The 13,144-nt window shown below is 43.6% G+C and overlaps 1 protein-coding gene across 1 annotated transcript in view; it reads right to left on the reverse strand.

Moving 5' to 3' along the window:
- The window catches only part of LOC126298075 (tachykinin-like peptides receptor 86C), a 115,495-nt gene that overhangs the window by 41,093 nt on the left and 61,258 nt on the right, over positions 1-13,144 (reverse strand). Inside the window, exon 3 of the mRNA XM_049989394.1 lies at positions 1,787-1,983. Within this exon, the coding sequence (XP_049845351.1) occupies positions 1,787-1,983 (197 nt within the window). The remainder of the gene's footprint in view (positions 1-1,786; positions 1,984-13,144) is intronic.

Raw genomic sequence — 13,144 nt, forward strand, 5'->3', positions numbered from 1 at the left:
CTCTTCTAATATACAGAGGTACATTATAAACAAAGAAGTTAAAACAGAAGGATATAAATTAAAACACAGAACACAAATTAACATACCAGATATTTACATTACCTACGACAGATGTTCAATATGTAATGCAACTACTTTTTTTCTGAAAGCATTTCAATACACCACATTATTCCCCACTCTTTTGGCTACAGAACTCTGTTTTTCAAGATAACCTCCGTTACGCCAATAATCCCCGTTACGCCAACTCACTGGGAGGTCCTGTAAGCCCGCATAGTATCACTCTGCTCGTCGACGTCGAAGCCAAAGTCTTACTGCATCAATAACCTACCCATCATTAAAGTACTGCTTCCCATGGAGTGCATCCTATATAGGGCGAACAAGTTGGAAGTGGGAAGGTGAGAGATCGTTTGGGGTTGTTTGGGGGGAGGAGACCAGGCAGTTCACATATGGTCCTTCGTTGTTCTTTACGGGTTTCTGTTAGGCAACAAGGAATCCAGCGGGCACTCACCTTTCAATACCCCAACTGGTGGGCGACTGTGTCATCACTACCAATAGAGATGTCCAGTTGTGCAGGTGTTTTATTGTGATCCAACGATCACCTTGAATGAGAGTGTCCATATGTTCCAACACTACAGGAGTCACAGCTGTGAGCTGCCGGCCGGCACGCAGGAGATCGGACAGGTTTACGTGCCCTTGGTGCAATGATGACAGATGCCTCACCCAAAGTCTCACCGTGCTTTTGTTCACTACCAAGCCTCCGTAGACATTCTCCCTGTCGTATGAATATCTGCAATGCTCTGGTTTTCCTCCAAACGAAACGCAATGACAGTTTTTTCCTTGGAACGCACCAGCGTTACAGACGCCATTTTGAAAGCTACGCATAGCGCCGCCACCTGTCGGATCGTCACGGAATTATATGGGCTGAAGTCGGAGAATTCTACAATGTCTCGTAGTAAATTCAGCAGTTTTTCAACCGAAACTGGTCGAGAAAAAAAATGTGTTGCATTACTTATTGAACACCCTCGCAGAATACAGCAAATTGTAAGTAATAAGTTGTAAAACAACAGTTGGTAAAATAGTATAATATTCGTAGCATGAATAAATGGGGACTCTATTGCACTGCATGTTGCCATTTCTTACATATTTGCAATATAAGAGGGGAAGTAGCCTGCAAGAGATCCACGATAGAGAGGGACCTGTGAGAGCACCTCTAGGTGGATAAAACTCTGAGCTGATGACAAGAGGTGATATTCCATGTATTATGTGACACAGCTATTGTGATATATTTTGTAACTAAAGAGAAGAATGTCATTAATATACTGCAAGATGATATGTGGTTTACAATGGCAGGTAGCTTGTGTCACACAGAACCAAAGCGTGAGACTATGCTTTCGTAAAAAGAACATACTACGAGTTGACACCTGAATTCAGATTACAGTTTTCATTTAAAATAACATTCAGTTTCATTGCTAGAATTTACTTAATAATTATGTAGTTGCATAAATGTTATTTAACTTTTATCTTTTATATAATCATACAACCAGTTGTACAGTTTCCTTTTGTTTCTTTGTAGCAAATCATAGATATGGTCGCAAATAAATAAAGACAGTGATTGTGTAGATATCGAAATAAACATTCCTTACGTATTGGTGTTTTGTCTCCTTTATCGTATTGGGGACTCGCGTTTCTATTTGACACTCCTGTACTCGCCACGCACAAGACCAATTTCCGTCAGTTATATCTTACTCATTTTGGAATTACTTGAGCGAAAATAAGGAATACTCACCTGTTGTTCATCCAGTAGTAGATTGCAGGGTTTACGCCGGCATTGGCCATGGCGAGCCAGTAGAAGGAGAGGTAGAGGTGCTGCGCGTACGAACTGGACGCCATTGCTGGGTCATGGTACGCGTACACGAAGTAGGCGTGGTATGGCAGCCAGCAGCTCGCGAAGATCGATACCACCAGCACCAGCATACGCACCACCTGCATCATACACAGTCAGCCTTCTGTATGGTTTCTTGAGACATCTCACTGTATCCACCCTCCCTCTTTGACTAACTGAAAAAGGATTAAGTGACGACACAGTCAGTTAGCAAAGTCGAAGGAGATCCATGCAGCGTAAGAAAAGAAACAACTAATTTATACTCTGCGCAGAAATGCATCACTTTTTAGAAACTCCGTAATTGTCTCCCATTGCGACGTATAAGTCTGAAATTTGGCTCAAATGTGACTGCAACCTTCCCATATAATAGTGCAAAAGCATCGCACCCTGCAACGTCGCCCCCAGGGTCGGCGACATTCTAACAGCAAGGTGTCGACCATGAGCGGAAACTGCCATAGCTCAGAGGTTCATGTGGGTTGTAAGATGGGTTAATGATGCGACAGTGCCACCACATTTAACCACAATTCTGCGCAACACGATCGTGAAAGTCTCACATGATGAAAAGGCCTTCACACGACCTCTTACACATATCATACCCCATCTTTTGACGCTTCTGCGATGGGGGTCAGAAGCGCGACATCCAGCGTTGAAATTGCGTAATTTTTAGAGGTGACAGAGAAAGACAATTCAGACACATCGTCGCTCAAAGTTGACACGAAAAGACCACAGGAGATGGCAACAAGGATATCACTGAAAACACCACTTCTTTTGGGGCCCTGATTCCGTCTAAAGCGACAGTTTGTCGTGCGATGAGCAACAGGCCAACGTTCTTTATAACGTTCCTCACCAATGACACCCTCCGAGCGATTTAATGCTGCTCTAAGGACATCGTGGGGCTACAACTCCACTGAATATCATAGGATCCCTTTAGAGTATAGCGCGACCGCACTGTTTGCTCTGGTTCATGTAGTGGAGCCAACAGGGACAGTTCAAAACCAATCTAAACGTCATCCGAAGTAGCAAAACGTATTTATGCTTTTTCAGTCTTCCTTTTCCACTCCTCCCTATCTCATGCTCATGGGGAAGAGGGATGGGGGGCGGGGGGGGGGGGGCGGGGAGGAGGGTCTGCAAGATAGACATGTCCCCGAATAAAACGATAAGGGCCCCGGTCGGCCACACCTTCGGTGTCATCGACGGTCCTTTGCTGAACACGTTAAAAATGTACCTGTCAGGGACTTCAAAACCCCTACAGTTCAGTAGTGCCTGGCGGCTGCTCTAGCACATGAGGGAATGAAATCCCCTCAAAACGGTTGTCGAATTCGAAGGGATTGGCCGGCCGGTGTGGCCGTGCGGTTCTAGGCGCTTCAGTCTGGAACCGCATGACCGCAACGGTCGCAGGTTCGATACTGCTTCGGGCATGGATGTGTGTGATGTCCTTAGGTTAGTTAGGTTTAATTACTTCTAAGTTCTAGGTGACTGATGACCACCGATGTTAAGTCCCATAGTGGTCAGAGCCATTTGAACCATTTTTCGAAGGGATTGTCCGCCGTCAGGCCTTAGAGCAGCCACGAAACAACACTTAGTTGAATGGGCGTTGAAGTCTCTGACAGATACATTTTTAACATGCTCAGGAAAGGAGCATGGATGACACAGAGAATGTTATGGATCTGGGGAGTTTTCGCCGTTTTATTGACGCACATGTCACTCTTCTTGTACCCTCCTTCTTTCCCTCCCTCCCTCTCCCCTTCTCCTCCATGGTCACCCCACATGAAGGACAAAACAGGAGGGGTGAAAACGCATGAACATCTGTTGCTGCTTTGAATGGCGTTCATTTCTCATTGAACGGTCGTTAGTGGTTGCACCCTGTATATCAGAGCAAAAATTGCGCTCGCATTACACCCCAAAGTAGTCGGTTGACGTTCATTGTGTTGCAGCCCCACTATGTCCTTAGATTAGGCCTAAATCGTCCATGGGGTGTCAGCTGTGACGAACGTTGACAAGAACGTCGCCCGGTTGCTGATCGCACTGTGAACTGTCGTTTTCGAGTGCGAAATGTTTAGGAATCAATGTCCCAAAGAAGTGGTGTTTTCATTGATGCCCTTTATGCCACCTCCTGAGGGCTTTTCGAATCGATTCTGAGTGGCGGTGTGTCTGAAATGTTTTCCTCTGTCACGCATAAGAAAACGCGTGTGTAACGTGCTTTTGACCTCCATCGCAGAGGCATCAAAATACGGGGTGAAAAGTTGGTAAGAGGGCGTGTGACGACCTTCCCATCATGTGATACGTCCACGATGGCGTGGCGCCGAATTGTGGTGCCAGTTGGATATCATTAACCTACCTTATACCTCACGATCATTAACTATCTTATATTTCACACGAACTTCTGAGATGAGGTCTTTCTTTTCTCATATGTGGACACCAGAAAAGAAAGGCCTCAGCCCAGAAGATGCTGTATGACGCGTCGCAGAAACTTTTTTGCGTAGTATAGATAGTGCACTTCTGTTGCGGGAATTGGTGTATGATATATATCGACTTTATGCCTCACCAAACAGCTCAATTTTTGCACACTGTCAGAGTATTTACTTGTTGTCTTCGATAGTAGACTCAAATGCAAATTATTCCAACAAATTTTATGAGGGAAATGTGAAATATTACATAGGCAATACAAATACACGAGATCTAACAAATTCCCTCCAGTTGCACATGTCATCTGAAGTAAATTCTTAGCTATGAGCGAACTTACAACAGGAACCGTTCTCCGTTTCCGTGATTAGTAGAAAAACTATAGGGTACAACATACAAGACAATAACTGAAGATGTTAAGATATTTTAGTCAAGCTGTTTTGTGATGTGGGGTTTTGTTACTCTTTCTGGCTCCTGGAGATAATTTATGTCAATTACATTGATTATTTACAAATAGTGAACTTAAGTGTGGCCATTTGCAGAGCACGGCTCTGAAATGCTTCGATGTCGTCATTTAATGTGACCTTGTGGGAATCCCAAAACCTCGAACGGTACTCAAGGATGCTCACAGAAGTATTCAGTGCTCATTCTCTTGTACGTATTAACTAAACTTTCAGAGCATTATCCCAACCATTTGCCTTTCCTACAAGCTACCTTATGTGCTTGTGCCATTTCATGTCGCTTTGCATCGTTACCCCTAGATATTTAATAGATATGGCATATCAATCAATACATCATTAACACTACGTTATTACTTTGTCCTACTTCTCTTCATTACTGAAATTTTCCCACATTTAGAGCAGGCTCCCATTATCGTACTAAATAGATATTATACCTAGGTCATCTTCTATCCTTATGCTGTTACTTAAAGATCATATTTTTCTGTACGCTGCAACGTTATTAGCAAACAGCCGCAGATTGCTACTCACGCTAACCGTCAGGTCGTTTGTGTATAAAGCGGCCCTAGAGTGGCCCTGTTACACTTACCAGGAGCACTCTTCACTATATCTTTGTCGTCTATGAATACTTTACGTCCAGGGGAGCATACTGAGTCCTATTACATTAAAGTTTTCAAGCCATTCGAACCTATTCCGCATGCTCAGACTTTCGTTTACAACTTGCACTGTGGCAGTATGTCATACAATATGCGGAAATCTAGGCACATGGAATTTGCCAGTAGTCCTTCATCAATGGTTCACAGGATATAGTGCAAGAAAAGGGTACACTGAGTTTGCAAATGCTAAGTATTCTAAACCTGTTTTGATTTGTGAATGTATGCTTTTCTTCCTAAAAGGAAATTTATTATTTTCTATATTCGAATATGTTCAATAATTCTGCAGCAAACCACATTAAGAATATTGGTCTGTAATGTTGTGGGCCATTCTGTAGCATTTCTTATATGCGGTTTCTTGGGATTCTACGCTGGGCGAAGATTCCAGTACAATTGTACTTCACCAAAGGGCTCATGTCATATTTAAAAAAATGTATATTTAATTTTCTGGGTGTAATGACTGTGGCAAATTGAGCACTGACAGGTAAATTTTTGTTTGGGTACGCTATGAACTTCATTACCAAGCGTTTGTTGGAGTCGAGCAATTGATGGCTATCACGGTATACAGCTGAGATGAAAGCATCTACTGATATGTATTAGATGCGTTGGACAGACTGGATCAAGCATTTACAACCAATGACCCAGATCATTACCACTTACTGTCTCGACCAAAGTCTTGAGCCTCCTTTTAGTAAAAGTTGAAGTTCTCACAGCAAACCTAGCAACAGAGTAGGTAACAGGAGAAGCACCATGATCTCTCTTGTTTCCTTGGTGTTCTACAAACTTAACCCTGCGTATGGCCCTGTCTCTGACTGGTCAGTTTGGGTTTTGAGTTCCACCACACCTATTCTTTATTAACAACTGTCACTGCTCTTCAGTAACTCCAGGTTCCGTTTATAGCATTGGCGACATCGCGGTGATCGCACATTGGAAGCGTGTATTCGTCATCGCCATACTGGCGTATCAACCGGCGTGATGGTATGGGGTGTCATTGGTTACACGTCTCGGTCACCTCTTGTTCGCATTGACGGCACTCATCAGATCCTGATGTCTTTCCACTACTGAACGATTGTAGGTTTACTTCTATTTCGAGATCGGTCATCTCAGTATGTACCATTACAACGTATGTATCATGATTGCAAGCAGGAGCCGTACTACAATCTTCCACGGTGAAAATTTTTGGAAGACCGAATTCTGTACTTCAGCCTTCTCTTCGTTATGTAGTTTCAGCACCAATGCCGGCCGCGGTGGTCTCGCGGTTCTAGGCGCGCAGTCCGTAACCGTGCGACTGCTACGGTCGCAGGTTCGAATCCTGCCTCGGGCATGGATGTGTGTGATGTCCTTAGGTTAGTTAGGTTTAAGTATTTCTAAGTTCTAGGGGACTGATGACCACAGCAGTTGAGTCCCATAGTGCTCAGAGCCATTTTCAGCACCAATAAGGTAAATGAGTGACTGAGGAGAATTTAGAGCCGCTTACAGATTTTACGCAAAAGCAAAACCATTTAGGATTTTTAGTCAGATCGGTTGAAAACCACATCGCAAAGATCACCGACATCAGTATCAGCTTTCCCGGAACTGATGACTTCGGCATCATATTTCGTGGAATCGCTGACGCCAGCATCCGACCTCTGGGGCAATGACATAATTCCCTGAATTACATCCCCCTCAGTCTTCCCCTGTGGACAATGGTGTTAACGCCAACAGGCTCCTGGGCACCAATGGGGTGCATGCTTAGCGCCCCCACCCTTTGAGCAATTTAAATTTTTATAGTTCAGTTGCACGAGCAACGTCATTTCTTTACTGTCTGTAAGTGCGTCCAGGTCTCATGTGTTCAGTCAATGAGACATTTGCGTTGAGGAAAGAGGAGCTGAACAGCTTTATTTGTTGCAAACGTGTATCAGAAAAATACGCTCACATGGAAAGCCATGATAACGGAGGAGTGTATCACTGCAGGCAGGAAGAATGTTGTTCAGCAAATAATGGCAATGCAGTGGAATGGTAGGAACATGCATTTACCTGATTGAGTCCACCAACACCTGGAATTGCACATCTTGCGAGTTGAGAGCTGTGCTAGAATTGCCTATCAGTAAGTATTTCATCTATCTCTATTTATTTTCATCCCTATCAACACACACACACACACACACACACACACACATACACATGCAGTCCTACCAAGTGGGTGATTGCTAAAAGGTACTGACTATTACAGGACATTCCAATATGGTGAAATGCAAAGTTCCATACATAGGAAAGACAGCACCGCTAGAATAACATCGTTTGTGGGTTTGCAGTTAAAAAAAAAGTTTCTCTATGTTTAATATAGCACATCTGTATCGTATTTGTTGGAGTCAGTGTAGTTTATTAAAGCCGCATACAGACAGAATATAGTTAATGATAGTAATGATATTAACATGACCATACATTGACATGACATAAGTCATGGGATAGTGATATGCCCATATATAGATGGGGGCAGTTTTATTAACACAAGATATAGAAGGACAGTGTATTTGCGGAGCTGTAATTTTTGCTCAGGTGATTCATGAGAAAAATGTTGCCGACGTGATTAACACATCATGACAGGAATTAACAGACTTCAAATGCAGAATGGAATTTGAAACTAGAAGCATGGGATATTCCATTTCGGAAATTATTAGAGAATTCAATATTACGAGGTCCGCAGTGCCGAGAATACCACATTTCTGGCATTAGCTCTCACCACGGAAAATGCAGTAGCCGACGGATTTGATATAACGACAGAGCAGCGGCGTTTGCGTCGAGTTGTCGGTGCTAGCAGCAAACAACAATATGTGAAATAACAGCAGAAATCAATGTGGGGCGTACGGCAACCACATCCGATAGGACAGTACGGTGAAATATGGTACAAATGGGCTACGGCAGCAGATCACTGACGCAAGTGCCTTTGCTAACAGCATGACATCGCCTGCAGCGCCTCTCCTGGGCTCGAGATTATATCGATTGCGCCCTAAACGACTGGAAAACCGTGGCCTGGTCAGATGAGTCCCAGTTTCAGTTGGTAAGAGCTGATGGTAGGGTTCGAGTGTGGCGCAGACCGAAGAAGCCATGGACCCAAGTTGTCAACAAGGCACTTGCAAGATGGTGATGGCACCATAATGTTGTGGGCAGTGTTTATGTGGAATGGACGGGGTCTTCTGGTCCAATTGAACCAGCTGACACAATTTGCAGCCATTGATTGACAACATGTTCCCAAATAACTACGGAATTTTTTATGGATGACAATGCTCTAAGTCACCAGGCCACAGTTGTTCGCGGTTAGTTTGAAGAACGTCCTGGACAGTTCGAGCAAATTATTTGAAAATCCCGATCGTTCGAAATGAATCCCATTGAACATTTATGGGACATAATCGAGAGGTCAGTTCGTGCACAAAATCCTGCACCGGCAACACTTTGGCAATCATGGACGGCTATAGAGGCAGTATGGATCAGCACTTCTGCAGAAGACTTCCAACGACTTTTTGACTCCATTATTGCTGCGCTACACAGAAAAAAGGAGGTCCGTCACAACATTAGGAGGTATCCCATGATTTTTTTCACCTCAGTGTATGTCATTCTTGTTAAGCATAAATAGCAGTAAAAAATTGGTGGAATAGACCAAAATGGAAGTGTAAGGTAGTTGGTAGCGTTAGCGGCCTGAAATTAAGAGAACACGATTAGGATCAAGGCCGGCAGCTGTGGCCGAGCGGTTCTAGGCGCTTCAGTCCGGAACCGCGCTGCTGCTACGGTCGCAGGTTCGAATCCTGCCTCGGGCGTGGATGTGTGTGATGTCCTTGTTTAGTTAGGTTTAAGTAGTTCTAAGTCTAGGGGACTGATGACCTCAGATGTTAAGTCCCATAGTGCTCAGAGCCATTCTTGGTTAGGATCACTGGCTCACTATAAGGAAAGACGAATTCTACTACCCACCATAGAGTCGACGTGTTTTTTGTAAGAACTACCACAAGTCATCTTTTACAATGTTATTCGCTGCCATGTGCCACCCACACCAGATGCATATGACTCACCCGCCAAAGCTGACAGCTGAGCTACCCAGATGGGTAAAGGAAAAAACGTCGGAATACTGGAATAACGTGTGTCCTACATCCATCCGTTTGTCAGCGCCACATCTTGATGCACATATATAAATTAACATAGACAGCAACTGTAAACCACACGGACGCCACCTAGCCAGCTAGCAGTATACATGGAGCATTGCGCAGGGAGCTTCAGGGCCCCAGCACACACAGGTGCAGCGGAAGATGGAAATTCAGTTTGCACTCGAGTTTTGGAAGCCCATTCGGAGCAGTGTTTCGTGTTTCTCAGCACCCAGCTACCATCGCACATCCATGCCACTGAGTACAGAGCCAGACATACTTCCCTCGGCTCCGTTTGTGTTTGGAACAGGAAGTTGAATCCATGCTTTATGATATAAACACAGAGACAGTTGCCACAGTGGGAGTCTTTGTACACTTTCTACTGGGTCGAATTCGCACACAGATACCATCAGTCTTGTACTATAACAGCATTGAGAAAACGTAGCTGCCAATTATGGTAGGTAAAGCCACATTCTGCTAACAGCTGTCGCACCTAGAATCGCACACGTGTGTTTCCTACAATCTTCTGAGAACCGATCGAAGGCGGGAAACCCAATGACAATTTATGTGCTTTACTATCAGTATGCGATCCATGCAAATAATTTTTACCATATGTCGATCTCATGCTCAAACGCCTGTTTTTTTTTTACGATAAGTATCTGTAACTGTTAGGTTTTGGCGCCCATCTGAAATACATTCACCTAGAACACTGCAAATAGGAAACCTCATAGGAGTTTTTTGGGGGGTTATGATGTCTGCCAGTTTACCTCATAATAGAATCTTGTAGCTGCGAACAGACTGAAATGTGTGTTTGGCCCTATGCAAGACAGTTTAAATGTATTGGACACCAATAAACAGTAATTACTATGTGTTCCACTGTACTCTATGCCAATGACTTCCATGTAGTATTAACTAACGAATAACTCACAGAATTGCCGTTATGTGATGGTAACTCGCCAAATGTCCCAATCTTAGTTCTATAGAGTATAAAACGAGGTTTGATAGCCGAAACCGATCAGTCTTCTGTTGTAGCGGAAAGTTTCAAAATAGATTACTCCAAAGTGCTTAACATCCCTCAGCTATTATGGAGGAAGACGAGACCAACCGACATACGTTTTGGTTTGTGGTTATTACTGGAGAACCTGAACAATCTTGTTAGTGACATTGGCAACATAAATTATCCCGAAAATGGTATGCTCCTTAGCAAGACGACATTACGCTAGTTAAAATGTGTGATCAAGTGGACTGTCAGTGGCGATTAGACAAGGGACGGTCAGTAACGTTAAAGGAGATGGTTGGTTCATTTAGTTGTTATCAACATAGTAAATTCTCCAAGTTCGTCACTGTGAGACAGGTGTCAAGGCAGACCCACAGCTTCCCTTACATGTTAATGACAGTGTGACAGCAAGAAGACTATTGGAAAAAATCGATAATGAAGCACTGGAAATGAGTTCGAAGAAATATTAAAATCCTGTTAGTATAGCATATAAAGTGGTATTAGCCGATGTTAAAAAGGACGTTCTAATGGAAGAGGAACCTAGAATATTGTAGCAGATTCGTGTAGATGGGTATTATAGCTTTGCATTTCGACATAACGCAAGATTTTGTCACTTTCAATAAAACAGATATGAGTGACTACGTAATATCAAACCATCGCTTCTGAATGGAAGGATATTGCCAGGGAAACAGCAACTTGCTTGTGTACAACGACATGGCAGTTGGGATTGTCTGTATAACGTGGCTGAGCTCCAACTGTACAGTAAATATATACAACAAACTTATATGTGCAATGACTTACCTGGGAGTCAACAAGGTTATCGGTAAGCATCTTATCCATTATATAATAAGTCCAGACATGCGACTGCAAAAAATTTTACGTGTTCCGTGACTAAAGAACGTGGTATTACCGGGCTGGAGACTACAAGATATAGCTCCAGAATGAGTCGTGTGTTTGGCCCGGTGCAAGATCGTTTCAGTGTATTAAACACCAACAAACGGTCTTAACAATGTCCTCAACTCTACTCTGTGCCCATTGCTTCCATGTGGAATCAGTTAACGAACAACTTCAAAACAGTTGCTGTGTGGTTTCAAACAATGTTCTGCAGAATGGGATTTTCACTCTGCAGCGGAGTGTGCGCTGATATGAAACTTTCTGGCAGATTAAAACTGTGTGCCCGACCGAGACTCGAACTCGGGACCTTTGCCTTTCGCGGGCAAGTGCTCTACCAACTGAGCTACCGAAGCACGACTCACGCCCGGTACTCACAGTGTACCGGGCGTGAGTCGTGCTTCGGTAGCTCAGTTGGTAGAGCACTTGAGCGCGAAAGGCAAAGGTCCCGAGTTCGAGTCTCGGTCGGGCACACAGTTTTAATCTGCCAGGAAGTTTCATATCAGCGCACACTCCGCTGCAGAGTGAAAATCTCATTCTGGAAACATCCCCCAGGCTGTGGCTAAGCCATGTCTCCGCAATATCCTTTCTTTCAGGAGTGCTAGTTCTGCAAGTTTCGCAGAAGAGCTTCTGTGAAGTTTGGAAGGTAGGAGACGGATACTGGCAGAAGTAAAGCTGTGAGTAGCGGGCGTGAGTCGTGCTTCGGTAGCTCAGTTGGTAGAGCTCTTGCCCGCGAAAGGCAAAGGTCCCGAGTTCGAGTCTCGGTCGGGCACACAGTTTTAATCTGCCAGAAAGTTTCAATGTTCTGCAGTTTGTCTACTGGCGTAATTAGAAGACACAAAAACTGACAAGCGTACAAGTAAGTCTTCAAGACACTCAAGACCGAAAAAAGTTTACAGGCTAAGTTGCGCCTGCATAAAGTTTTAATTACCTACCTTTAAACAACACGGATATTCTTAATACTGATTCCAACAAAGACAAAAATGTGTTATACAGAAGTGCTATATTAAAGCAGGACAAACATATTTCAATCTTGGACACTGCTCTCCACAATCCCATCAAATATAGATATTTTCAAATTAGCACTGATTGCTGTCAACAATGGTATTCCACAAGACTTAAGAAAAAGAGTCAATGTATCCTACGGACTTAAACCACTCGAGCGTTAAAGAAATTACACCTTTAAGTGCAGTTAATGTGTTATGTGCACAAAAATAAATATGGAAATGGGGTATATCAACTTAAAACTTGGAAATTGGATTATGTGGCTAAAACATTACTGCCAACGTGCAAACAAATTTTCAATATAGCTTTAAACACAGTGTACGGAGAATTCTGGCTATGACTGGGGAATACAAGATATTAGCATTTACTGTAAACAGCAGTTGTAAGTGGCCATATGTTGCAGTGCTGAACGAAAATGATGGATTGGAGCACACATACTACATTAAAGGACGTACGAAATATCTGTTTACAAAATCCATTCCCAAAATTCAAATGGCTCCAAGCACCATGGGACTTAACATCTGAGGTCATCAGTCCCCTAGACTTAGAACTACTTAAACCTAAATAACCTAAGGACATCACACACATCCATGTCCGAGGAAGGATTCGAACCTGCGACCATAGCAGCAGCGCGGTTCCGGACTGAAGCGCCTCGAACCGGTCGGTTACAGAGACCGGCAATCCATTCCCACATGGATCTGCTAAAAAGTGATCATTACATTATACCTAAATGCGGTGAACTA

Source organism: Schistocerca gregaria, chromosome X (assembly GCF_023897955.1).
Source record: "Schistocerca gregaria isolate iqSchGreg1 chromosome X, iqSchGreg1.2, whole genome shotgun sequence".
Taxonomy (NCBI): domain Eukaryota; kingdom Metazoa; phylum Arthropoda; class Insecta; order Orthoptera; family Acrididae; genus Schistocerca; species Schistocerca gregaria.